The 12,349-nt window shown below is 41.3% G+C and overlaps 1 protein-coding gene across 2 annotated transcripts in view; it reads left to right on the plus strand.

The window, feature by feature from the left end:
• Positions 1 to 12,349, plus strand: part of LOC141051998 (uncharacterized) — a 146,214-nt gene that overhangs the window by 57,128 nt on the left and 76,737 nt on the right. The window contains exon 1 of one of the 2 annotated variants that reach the window (XM_073549160.1): positions 7,302 to 7,382. The exons of the other annotated variant lie outside the window; for it this stretch is intronic. Coding sequence (XP_073405261.1) covers positions 7,340 to 7,382 — 43 coding nt within the window. The 5' untranslated portion in view covers positions 7,302 to 7,339. Of the gene's footprint in view, positions 1 to 7,301; positions 7,383 to 12,349 lie in introns of those variants that run through there. 2 annotated transcript variants of the gene reach the window in all.

The raw sequence follows: 12,349 nt of genomic DNA on the forward strand, positions 1-12,349 counted from the left end.
AGTTTATGTGATAGTTCGTGACGCCACCTGTGGTGTTTGGCAAGCAAGATGTTAAGCCAAAACAGCGTGCAGGTCCTCTGGGGCTGATGATGTGTTGCAGCATAGATGGTGTAGCTCCCCACAGGTGAAGCTGTAATCCCAGGGCAGTGTAATAGCAATAGATGAGGATAGGCGCAGACGGTGTGAGGAATGCTGGTACCCAGATGTAGCGGTGCTGGCGGTGTTAGCGCACAAATGAAAGGAAGACACCAGGGCTTGCAGTTCCAAAGCTTTACTCACAGTCCGTGGTACACACTGGTGCCTGCCTCCGTGCTGTGTCCTCCGGGGCAGAGACTCAATCAACCTCCTGGGAAAGTCAGGATTCTCCTCTCCAACACTCCGCCAACATGTACCTTTCCTGAACGACTCCTCTATTGCGCCTTAAGGTGTGAAGAGCTCCAGTACCGTGGTACTCTGGAGTTCCTCCTGTCAGATGTTCCTAACAACTCTACTCGTACGGCAGACAGCTGTAGCCTCTCTCGGGGACTCCCTTCTCTGGAGTCCTGGCTCTCTATTCAATTGCTGTTGTGCCCCAAGTCTTAGATGGGAATAGTGCATTTACAACCAACTACTCCACTGGTGTCTGCTGCAGAACCATAAGTGTCCAAACAACCCCGGGATCGGGCCCCGGCCTTGCGCTGAGAACCTATAGGCAGAGTTCCTCTTCCAACCCACAATTCCTCTCTGTTCTCCTACTCCTTCATTCCGCACTGTTCCTTCTCTCTCTTATGGAAGCTTAGGTTGCAGTTCTACGTCTTTCTCCTTCTGTTCCCTTCCCGTGCCAGCTGGCCAAGATCACTGAGGCAGCTGCAGCACTCCTTCCTCCATCCCTTCTTCCAGGGATCCGTCCTCAGACTCTCCTGACTAACTGACCTCTAGACTGATCTGATCTGTAATTCTAAACCTTCCCAACCTTTTATATGGATCTCAACTCCACCCACCTCCCAGCACATCCAGTGTTCCATGCAGGGAACCACCAGAGGTGCTCTGCTACTCTCCAAGCACTGAGCCGCAATGTGATTGTGCAGAACTACCCTGTTGTGTGGGGTGCGAGTGTTGGAGTGTGGCAAGGAGTTCCCAACTTACCTAAGTGGTGGGGCACTACACCTTAGGAGAAGGTGCAGTACCCTTGTGGCGACTGAGCCTCAGGGGCACCACAAATACACATAGCCTCCTACTCCTTTTCTGTTCTGCTCAGATGGTCAGAGATAAGAGAGTTTGTGGGAGCAAAAATATAAAGAAGGGAAAGGTGCTACTATTTGGAGCATCTACTGACATATGCCAAGTTCCAATTAATAATATCGGGGCAGGAATATTAGTATATTCCGCATATGCATGAACTGTATCGTATCTATGGAATCGACAAATCCCAAATCACGCCATATCATCCACAGAGGAACGGGGCCTGTGGGCGCTTCAACGGAACCCTGTTGCAAATGTTGCTGACCCTGGAAGAGGACAAGAAGATGAAGTGGCCCGAATTTGTGTCTGAGTTGGTGTGGGTGTACAATAATCAAGTCCATGCGAATATCAGTTACACCTCTTACATGCTGCTGTTTGGCTGAAGCAGCCAAGAGGTTACTGAACTGGAGCTGGAGGAAGAGGATTCCGGTCTGGGCAGTAGACCAAGTTTCTGGATCCGAGAGCACAGACACCGACTTCAGACGAAAAGGAAGCTGTTTGAGCAGAAGTTTCGGAAAGTGGACATTCAAGTCAATCGCCGACATCAGGTGGACAACTTCAACCAGGGGATCGTGTGTTAGTGCATGCCAAATGACCTGGGAACACGCTGGATCATCATTGGGAGGCAGTACCCTACCGAGTGGTGAGGAAGATTCACCCAAATAACTCAGTCTGTGAAGTTAGACCTGAGGGAGATAATGCCGTGGCACCTCGGGTTTTGCACAGGAATATGCTGCAACACTGCTCTTCTGAAGCAGAAGACCGTACCAAGTTAGGGCCCCCAACAGAAGTGACTGAGATCCCACAAAGGGCAGTCTTGGAGGAAGAGGAAGAATGGCTTGCAGGGCCACTGGGTTCACCAGAGATGCCGTTGCCACTCTCGAGTGGACCAGAAAATGAACTTGAGTGCCTGAGTCTCCAAGTACCCCAGATCCACCTCTGCATGAAGAACTCCGCAGGACTAAGCATGCCAACAGTGGGATTCCCCCTAACCAGTATGCTCAGGATGAATTTGTATGTTCCCAAATACAGCAGAAGACCCAAGAATGCGCAACTGTTGGTTGAACTTGGCCTACCTGTGGGGAAACTTTGAACTCAAAAGAATTCCACTCACCCGAGAAGTGGCGAGCAAAAAGGGGGAGGAATGTAACAAGAAAACATGAGCACTCTGGAAAATTGGTGCAAGATGTGCCATTAATGAGGAGAGACTGCCATCTGCTGGCCAGCCAAAGTCAAGTGAACCAACGTTTGCTGGAAGATTTGCAGAGGGAAGAACCTTGTGTGTTGGACCAGATCAGGTGACCCTCTGTAAGAACTTCACTGATATAAAAGCCCAGCACGCCAAACCACAGAAGGATTTGGTGCCAGGAAAGCGAGCAGGGCAAAGACTCCACTGAGATCAACATGACAGGCCTTAGCAGGAACTACTAACACAGGAAAAGAAATATGATGTCATTGGAATCACTGAAACTTGGTGGGACAATACACATGATTGGAATACAAGACTAGAAGGATACAACTTATTTGCAAGAAACAGACTTGATAAACGAGGAGGAGGTGTCGCATTGTATGTTAGAAACGCGTATATCTGCACAGAGATTGAAGCTTCAGAGACTGGGAGTTCTGTGGAAACTGTTTGGGTAAGAATACAAGGTCAGAACAATGGAAAGGACACCATTGTAGGCATTTACTACAGACCGCCTGTGCAAGCTGAAGATATGGATGAACTCTTTATGCATCAAATGGCCAAGTTCTCCAAAAAATATGACATAGTTGTCATGGGAGATTTCAACTATCCAGACATTTGTTGGGAATCTCTCTCAGGCAAAACTAACAGGTCAAGGAAATTCTTATCCTCTCTTGCTGACAACTTTATCTTCCAAAAGGTAAGGGAGAAAACAAGGGGAACTGCTACCTTGGATCTAATTCTTATAAACAGGGAGGAAATGGTTGAGGAGGTAAAAGTGGCTGGGACCCTAGGAGGTAGCGACCATGCTATTTTAGAATTTTGGATAACTAGAGGCGGAAGACCTGTGAAGACTCAGACGTCAAGGTTAGATTTCAGAAAGGCAGATTTTAAGGGATTCAGAAAGAGAATTGGAGGGATCCAATGGCTGGATATCCTTAAAGACAAAAATGTCCAGGAAGGATGGGAAATCTTGAAAAATGAAATTCTCAAAGCACAGTTGTTAACAATTCCGAAAAGAGGGAAGAATAGGAAGCATTTAAGGAAACCAGGATGGATGAACACAGAACTTAAGCACATGCTAAAAAGGAAGAAAAAAATGTTTATAAAATGGAAAGAGGGAGGCATATCTAAAGAAGAATATAATGCTGTCTGCAGAACCTGCAGGGCACAAATCAGATTATCTAAAGCTGAAAATGAATTGAGGCTTGCAAGAGATGTCAAATGCAATAATAAAGGATTTTGGGGCTATGTCAAAAGTAAAAGAAAAGTCAAAGATGCTATAGGATTTTTACAGGATGAAAATGATGAAATGGTAAGACAGGATGTTGAGAAGGCTGAACTTTTAAATTCCCATTTTGCATCTGTTTTCTCTCAGAAAGGAAATGTAACATCAACTGTTATTCACTGTCCTATTAAGGGAATAGAAGAATCCAGGATATCTATAAACAGAAAGATAGTGAGGAAACACTTAGCTAACCTAAATGAATTCAAGTCTCCAGGACCAGATGAATTACACCCCAGAGTACTGAAGGAGATAGCAGAAGAAATTTTTGAACTCCTCTCCATAATCTTTGAAAATTCTTGGAGAACAGGAGAAGTGCCAGAAGACTGGAGAAGAGCAAATGTTGTTCCTATCTTCAAAAAGGGGAAGAAGGTGGACCCAGGCAACTATAGGCCGGTGAGTCTGACTTCTATACCAGGAAAGATCTTTGAACAAATTATTAAACAACATGTATGTCAATACCTGGATAAGAATGAAGTGATTAAACAGAGTCAGCATGGGTTTGTAACTAATAAGTCATGTCAGACTAACTTAATTTCCTTCTATGACGGTATCACTGATTGGGTGGATCAAGGAAATGCTGTAGATATAGTATATCTTGACTTCAGCAAAGGATTTGACAAAGTCTCTCATACAATCCTTATTGAAAAAATGACTAAGTATGGAATGGACAAGGCAACTGTTAGGTGGATTCATAACTGGCTTAGTGATCGGACCCAAAGGGTGGCCGTAAATGGCTGCACATCCAGTTGGAAGAATGTCTCAAGTGGGGTACCACAGGGCTCTGTCCTGGGCCCTGTATTGTTCAACATCTTTATCAACGATTTAGATGAAGGAATTGAGGGTAAACTGATTAAATTTGCTGATGACACAAAGCTAGGAGGGATAGCTAATACTAGAGAAGAGAGAGAGAGGATTCAAAAAGATTTAAATAAACTGGAGAAGTGGGCAGCAACTAACAGAATGGTTTTTAATAGGGAGAAATGCAAAGTACTACATCTGGGCAATAAAAATGAAAAAAGCATATATAGAATGGGAGGAATAGAGCTAAGTGACAGCACATGTGAAAAAGACTTGGGTATACTAATAGATCACAGACTGAATATGAGTCAACAGTGTGATGCAGCAGCAAAAAAGGCAAATGCAATTCTAGGATGTATTAACAGAAGCATACAGTCTAGATCACGTGAAGTCATTATTTCCCTCTACTCCTCTTTGGTCAGACCTCATCTGGAATATTGTGTCCAGTTTTGGGCACCACATTTTAAAAAAGACATCATCAAACTGGAGCAAGTTCAGAAAAGAGCGACCAGAATGGTGACCGGTCTGCAAACCCTGTCTTATGAGGAAAGGTTGCAGGATTTGGGAATGTTTAGTTTGCAAAAGAGAAGACTGAGAGGAGACTTAATAGCTGTCTACAAATATCTAAAGGGCTGTCACATTGTAGAAGGCTCAACTTTATTCTCATTTGCACAAGGAAAGACTAGGAGCAATGGGATGAAACTGAATAGGAGGAGACACAGATTAGATATTAGAAAAAACTTTTTGACAGTTAGAGTGATCAATGAGTGGAACAGGCTGCCACGAGAAGTGGTGAGTTCTTCTTCAATGGTAGTCTTCAAACAGAGGCTGGACAGACATCTGACTGGGATGATTTAGCGAATCCTGCTTTTAGCAGGGGGTTGGACCAGATGGCCCAGGAGGTCCCTTCCAACTCTACGATTCTATGATTCTATGATTCTACACGAGTGTTTTCACTACCTGACAAGGTACCCCCGAGTATGGCTTACACTGGTCAGAGCTGTATTCTGCGCCCTGCCCTGGTCAAGCCTCCAAGGTTGGACTACACCTATCAAGAGTTGAGGCCCGGTCCTCTCTGCCCCGCACCTGAGAGACCTTCGCCGATGGTCAAGCCGAGAAGAGCTGTGCGGTGACTGCAACAGGAGAGGCAAGCATGCGAGAGAGGAGGAACAGTGCAAGTGAGCAGAGCCGTCACTTGCAGCTATCACCTACGGTACCAGGGCCGGCTGAAACTAGGATCATAGGATGGGAGGGGGCTGGTTGATGTGTGGGAGGCTCAACGGTTTTAATAGACTATGTCAGAAAGAGACTTGTGGCCTAGCCGGAAAACCCGGTCACCCTAGCTAGAGCCAGAGCTTCAAGTGAGAACTCACGTGGTGTCTCCCAAGACTAGCTTCACCACTAATGTTAAGTACTGAGAGACTTTCTAGCTTGATCAAAACCTGTCGTAATCCTCTATATTGTTAAATTGCTTATTTACTAATCCTAATTGTTTATAAGTTGTTGTATAAAAATACCAATATATCAACCCCTGGCTTTTTCCACCTAGTGATCTCTGTACATGGCATCCAGGCACCTACATTAAACACTGGCAAAGTGCTGAAGGGGAGATACATTTCCCTGAGGCTATTAGCTTCAGTGATTTAAAACCCAGAAGTTTGCTCCAGCACACTATGCGTTGAGAAGGGTTAATCAGCCATTTTAAGGGCTGGCTTTTTGTTGACTACCATAGAATGAGTAGGATGTTGTCCACCTTATCTCCACCTCAGGGTGTGGTCTGGGGTTTAAATAATCGACCTTCTGAGCCATTCAGTGTTCAGTAGGGCTGGAGAGAAGATCTCCAGCAATTTGTGTCCTGACAAGGAAAAGCTGACCAAGTGTGTGGTTGTTCTCCTGAGCGGGCAAATCACCTGAACAACACAGACTGTGCTGTTCTTTTTTGCTTTTCCTTCGGCCAGAAAGACCAGGTTTATTTCTGCTATCTCTGCACTGGATTATGCAGCATCTTTATATAAATCAGTGAGAGATTTACAGAAATAGCATTCTTGTCTCTACCTCCATGTGAAACCGAATGGGCTGATCTACCACAATATATTAATTTTGTTTTGTTCTATTTTTTTGTTGCTTTTTTGTAGGATGCAGTGTTTGCTCATCCTTTAAGAAATGGTTGAACAATCTGCTTTTTTTTTTTTTTAATAACATTGCAGTCTCTGAAAGACAGATGCAAATATATTGACATAGTTTGCATCAGATTTTTCAGTTTTTTTTCGTTTTTATTTCCAGAAAACAATGATGTCCTAATCTTCCCCCATGTCATTAAAATAAAATAAATCTGTTTTTTTTTCCTTAACAGATGCAAATGGATGCAACGTGTTAAAAATATCATCAATAAAATATGATTAATATATAAATAACAAATAAGTATAAATATATATAAATTTAAATAAATATTGTATAATAAAATAAAGTAAGCAAAATTAATACAAAATTCTCTATGACGCATCCGTTTGTATCAGTCTTACTTTGTTCACAATAGAACAACATGTAGATGTAAAAGGATTACAAAAAAGGCAGCAAAGTATTAATGGCAGTCTGAATTAGGTCAGTCCTCCGTGGTGGTGGTGTATGTGCGGGGCGATATGGCGGGGTGACTGTGGCATGTCTCGGGGTGAATACATTAAGGTCTGCAGAACTCCTGTGAATTATGGAATCTCGGGTGGGGGGATGTTTATTTTCTGATAGGACACAAGTGGGATTAAAAGATCAGTCACATTGCTGCGTCCCCGTGCTGCGTCCTCCCTCTCACATCTGTCTTTCTCTGAGTCTCATGGAAGATCTGATCAGAGATGGATTCGTCCCTGATACACCAAGGCTACCTCAAAAAATATGGTGAGTGGATGTTGGGGTGCCGCACTGGATCAGGGGTCATAACATGCAGGGTTGAGAGGATTTCTGATGCAGATGTTACATAACCGAACCCCTGGATGTCACCGGACTTGGGATTGTATAGCTGTGTCCCTATAGTCTGTATCATATATAAGGTTAGTTTGTGTGTGTCATATGTGTTAGTATGTAAGAAATCCACCTACGACCGTCAGGACCTGCTGGGGGTTGTAGTTCTGCAGTTGCAGTAAAAGTGTACATGTACGGAGACGTGCTCATTACAACTGTTATATCTTGTGCTGTCGGGTATATGGCTTATGGGATCTGCTTGTATTGTTGCTATTTTAAAAAAGGTTTAATTGCAATTCCAGGCACAACTTACAGACACATGGTGGCGCTGTTTCAGAAAGGAAGCAGCTCTATTGATCTGTTCTCAAACAACAACTTTAATTTATCACATCACATAGTACAACAGCTAGATAATAGCTAGATAATAGATAGATAGAGGGATAGATAATAGATAGATAGTTAAAATTACTGTTATTGTGAACAGTTAAGCAACAAGAAGGTGAAATGATCTTTAAAAGGGCTAAATTTAAAGATGAAACATTTCTGTATTTTAGGCAAAAAAAAAATATTGTCATTTTTAACATTTTACAAATTACAAAGGCGGAAATGGGCCGATACAAAAGTATGCGGACACATGAAGATCTGTGTGCTCAGATAAGTTGGACTAAGGTTTGTGGCCGTAATTAACCTGTTAGGATTATGACTTGTTCACTATCATCTTTAGGAAAGGCCAGATGATGCAAATTTCCCAGCTTTATAAAAACCCAGCCTCCTCTAACCATGTGCCAAAAAACAGCTGCCTAGCATGCCGAAAATGAAAATGGGTGAGGTCCACAAAGCAGGAGAAGGCTATAAGAAGATTACAAAGCTTTTTTATGCTGCCCTTTCCTCAGTTTGAAATTTAATTAGGAAATGGCAGTTACCAGGAATAGTGGAGGTCAAGATAAGGTCTGGAACGCCAAGCAAAATTTCAATGGGGGCTGCTCATAGGATTGCTGGAGGGAAAATCAGATCCACCATTTGACTGCAAAATACCTTCTAAAAGATTTACCAGTGGTACATGTTGGCATATGCAACAGAAATGGACTTATTGTTTATGTAAAGGAGGGCTTTACTCTAGCCTGACAGCAGATAGCGATAGTGTGAAGTTAAATGTTTGATCCCAGCAAAGAGCAAACAGATGAATGGCATACTAGGGCACACAAATCACCACATTAACAGACGGAGCTATTTATCTGAAGTACAGTCAAAAAACGGAGGTGCTTGCATGAAAAAACATGAATATTTCAATGTGAAGCAAAAAAAGGAGAAATATGCAGCACTCACCGATATAGCTGAAAATCTGTGCGTCTTTATTTCACATAAATTCCATCAACAGATACGTGGACATGCAGGACGTTAGAGGTCCTGGACCCGTAGAAGCGAGTAATCGCGAAACGGCCGTTGTCCGGCACCTCCCTCCCCTAGCATTCCTCTAACGTCCTGCATGTCCACATATCTGTTGATAGAATTTATGTGAAATAAAGACGCACAGATTTTCAGCTATATCGGTGAGTGCTGCATATTTCTCCTTTTTTCGCTTCACATTGAAGTTAAATGTTTGCTGTATTGTGGGGAGGGAAGCTCTCTTGTTGATGTTAGTTTTACTTTCGCTTTTGACTGTATTATACCAGCAGCAAGGCTGTCTGCTTCTGAATTCTTATCTCATGTTTACCCATAAGAAGTAAATGGTGTTTATTCAAGATAACTTGCTCAGTGAAGTTCTCCTGTGTACCAGTGGATTCTCAAAAGATACACTCTGCTACAGGTTATGGGCCCAGAACAGGAGATAGTCCCAGACACCCAGAACAGAGACACCCAGGAGATAACCTCAGACACCAGAGAAGCAGATAATATCTGTTAACAGAAGAAGATAAAGCCCAGTGAATGGATACTGAAAAGAAAAAAATCCAGATACAGAGGGACAAAGGAATTTATGACCCAGGAACTGGAGGGCCGCACCCTGGAGATAATTACAGAGAATCACCACACACACAGGATATACAGGAACTCCAGAAGAAATAACAATATCTTCATAAAGCAAGTAGGATTATATAAAAATGATGTGCGGCACTGAGCTGGAACTCACAGTAGCTAAGCTGAACAGTGAAAATTATCAGTTATGGAAATTCAAAGTAGAGATGTTGTTATCTAAAGATGATTTATGGGAAGTAATTACTACAGATAGACCTGATGAAGATAATCAGACATGGGATAGAAAGAATAGAGAAGCTAGAGCCACCATTAGCTTATTAGTGGATGATGCGCAATTAATACACATAAGAAATGAAGAAACAGCGAAAGGAATGTGGGAGACATTGAAAAAGCTATATGAAAGATCTAGTTTAAATCACAAGTTATTTCTATTAAGAAAGCTTTACAGTATGAGATTGAGTGCAAATGACGACATGCAGAAGCACATATTCTCACTGATGGAAGTAATATCACAGCTAAGGTCTATTGTTGAAGACATTAAAGAAAGTCATGTAGCAGCAATATTATTGTGCAGTTTACCAGATTCATATACTGCCGTGATAAATGCCCTAGAGACAAGACCAGAAAAAGACATCACAATAGATTTTGTGAAAACCAGACTAATAGATGAATATCAGAGAAGAAAAGAACAGACAAATGATTCTTCTACTGAAAAGGACAGTGGAAACGCTCTTAAAGCTACAGAAATTCAAAGTAGAGATGTTGTTATCTAAAGATGATTTATGGGAAGTAATTACTACAGATAGACCTGATGAAGATAATCAGACATGGGATAGAAAGAATAGAGAAGCTAGAGCCACCATTAGCTTATTAGTGGATGATGCGCAATTAATACACATAAGAAATGAAGAAACAGCGAAAGGAATGTGGGAGACATTGAAAAAGCTATATGAAAGATCTAGTTTAAATCACAAGTTATTTCTATTAAGAAAGCTTTACAGTATGAGATTGAGTGCAAATGACGACATGCAGAAGCACATATTCTCACTGATGGAAGTAATATCACAGCTAAGGTCTATTGTTGAAGACATTAAAGAAAGTCATGTAGCAGCAATATTATTGTGCAGTTTACCAGATTCATATACTGCCGTGATAAATGCCCTAGAGACAAGACCAGAAAAAGACATCACAATAGATTTTGTGAAAACCAGACTAATAGATGAATATCAGAGAAGAAAAGAACAGACAAATGATTCTTCTACTGAAAAGGACAGTGGAAACGCTCTTAAAGCTACAGAATTTAAAAAAACCTATAATAAAGAGACAAGAGAATGTTTCACATGTAAGAGAGAAGGTCATTTAAAGAAAGACTGTACCATATGGAAAGCAGAACAACAAAAATTACAGCATAAAGAGCATACACAGAAAGTGAAAAACACAATTTCCGATTCATATGACAATAATTAGAATGGCACATTTAAGGTAACAGACAAGAAATCATCACTTGGTTGGTTTATTGATTCAGGAGCAACGAGTCATATGACAAGTGACAAGAATTTCTTCACTGATCTAGATTTAGATAAAGAAGCCATTTATCTTGCAGATGGAAGCAAAATAACTGCACAAAGTATAGGACAAGGTATGCTAAACTGTTCAAACAAGTTCGGACAAGATTCAAAGATACTTGTACAGAATGTGTTGTATGTTCCAAAATTGGAAGGCGGATTGTTATCTGTGAAGCATTTAACAGCCAATGGACTCACTGTAAAATTCAAAGACAATGAGTGTGCAATTCTAGCAGGAAACAAGGTGATAACCAATGTCAAGGCAGATGAACAATTATATCATCTTGTCACACCATAGGAACAGATGAAGGTATGCACACATGATCACAAGAACTGTATTCATGTGTGGCATAGACGTCTAGGACACAGACACCTTGACAGTATAAGGGAACTACAAAGAAAATAATTGACAGAAGATCTAAAGATATCAGATTGCTCAATTACCGTAAGATGTGAATGTTGTATAAAATCTAAAGCCACAAGAATATCTATTCCAAAAGAAAGTGAAATGAAAAGCAAAAGACCACTTGATTTGGTGCATACTGACATATGTGGACCCATGAAAGTGACTACATCAGGAGGAAATAGATACTTGGTGACTTTCATAGATGACTACTCAAGATGCACAGTTACATACTTAATTAAGACACAAGTGAAGTCTTTGATAAACTTGTAGACTATGTAACAAGGTCGAGTAACAAATTTCAAAGAAAGCCAATTGTCATCAGAAGTGATAATGGAGGTGAATTTACAGGTCACAAAATAGAAAACTACTTAAGGCAAAATGGTATAGAACACCAGAAAACTGTTCCGTACACAGCTGAACAAAATGGAGTAGCAGAAAGGAAAAACAGAACTCTGACAGAAATGATGAGATGTATGCTGACAGATTCCAAACTACCAGAGAAATATTGGGGTGAGGCAGCAATGACAGCTACATATCTACAAAACAGACAAAACAGACTTTTTTCCAGAAAACTGAAGAAAACTCCATATGAACTGTGGCAAGGTATGAAACCAAGTGTCAATCATTTAAAAGTTTTTGGATGTAAAGTTTTTATATTCACTCCAAAAGAAAAATGTTCCAAACTTCAAAACAGATCCATGGAGGGAATATTTGTTGGATCTAGTGAAAATTGAAAGGGATACAGAATTCTAGATCCCAAAACAGAGTCACGGTGAGTAACAGTGTGACATTCATTGAGGAGCTAAATGAAGACACTATGATTTCAATTGACACAAAAAATGAGAAAAGAAGCAGTGACATAGCTGAAGAAGTATCTGATGAGAAAGTAGTTGAAATTGATGAAGAACAGAATGCTGAAAATGCAGAAATACAACTACAAACAGAAACAGAACGAAGAC

Source organism: Dendrobates tinctorius, unplaced genomic scaffold, assembly GCF_039654945.1.
Source record: "Dendrobates tinctorius isolate UK_male_01 unplaced genomic scaffold, ASM3965494v1 ptg000158l, whole genome shotgun sequence".
Lineage (NCBI taxonomy): Eukaryota > Metazoa > Chordata > Amphibia > Anura > Dendrobatidae > Dendrobates > Dendrobates tinctorius.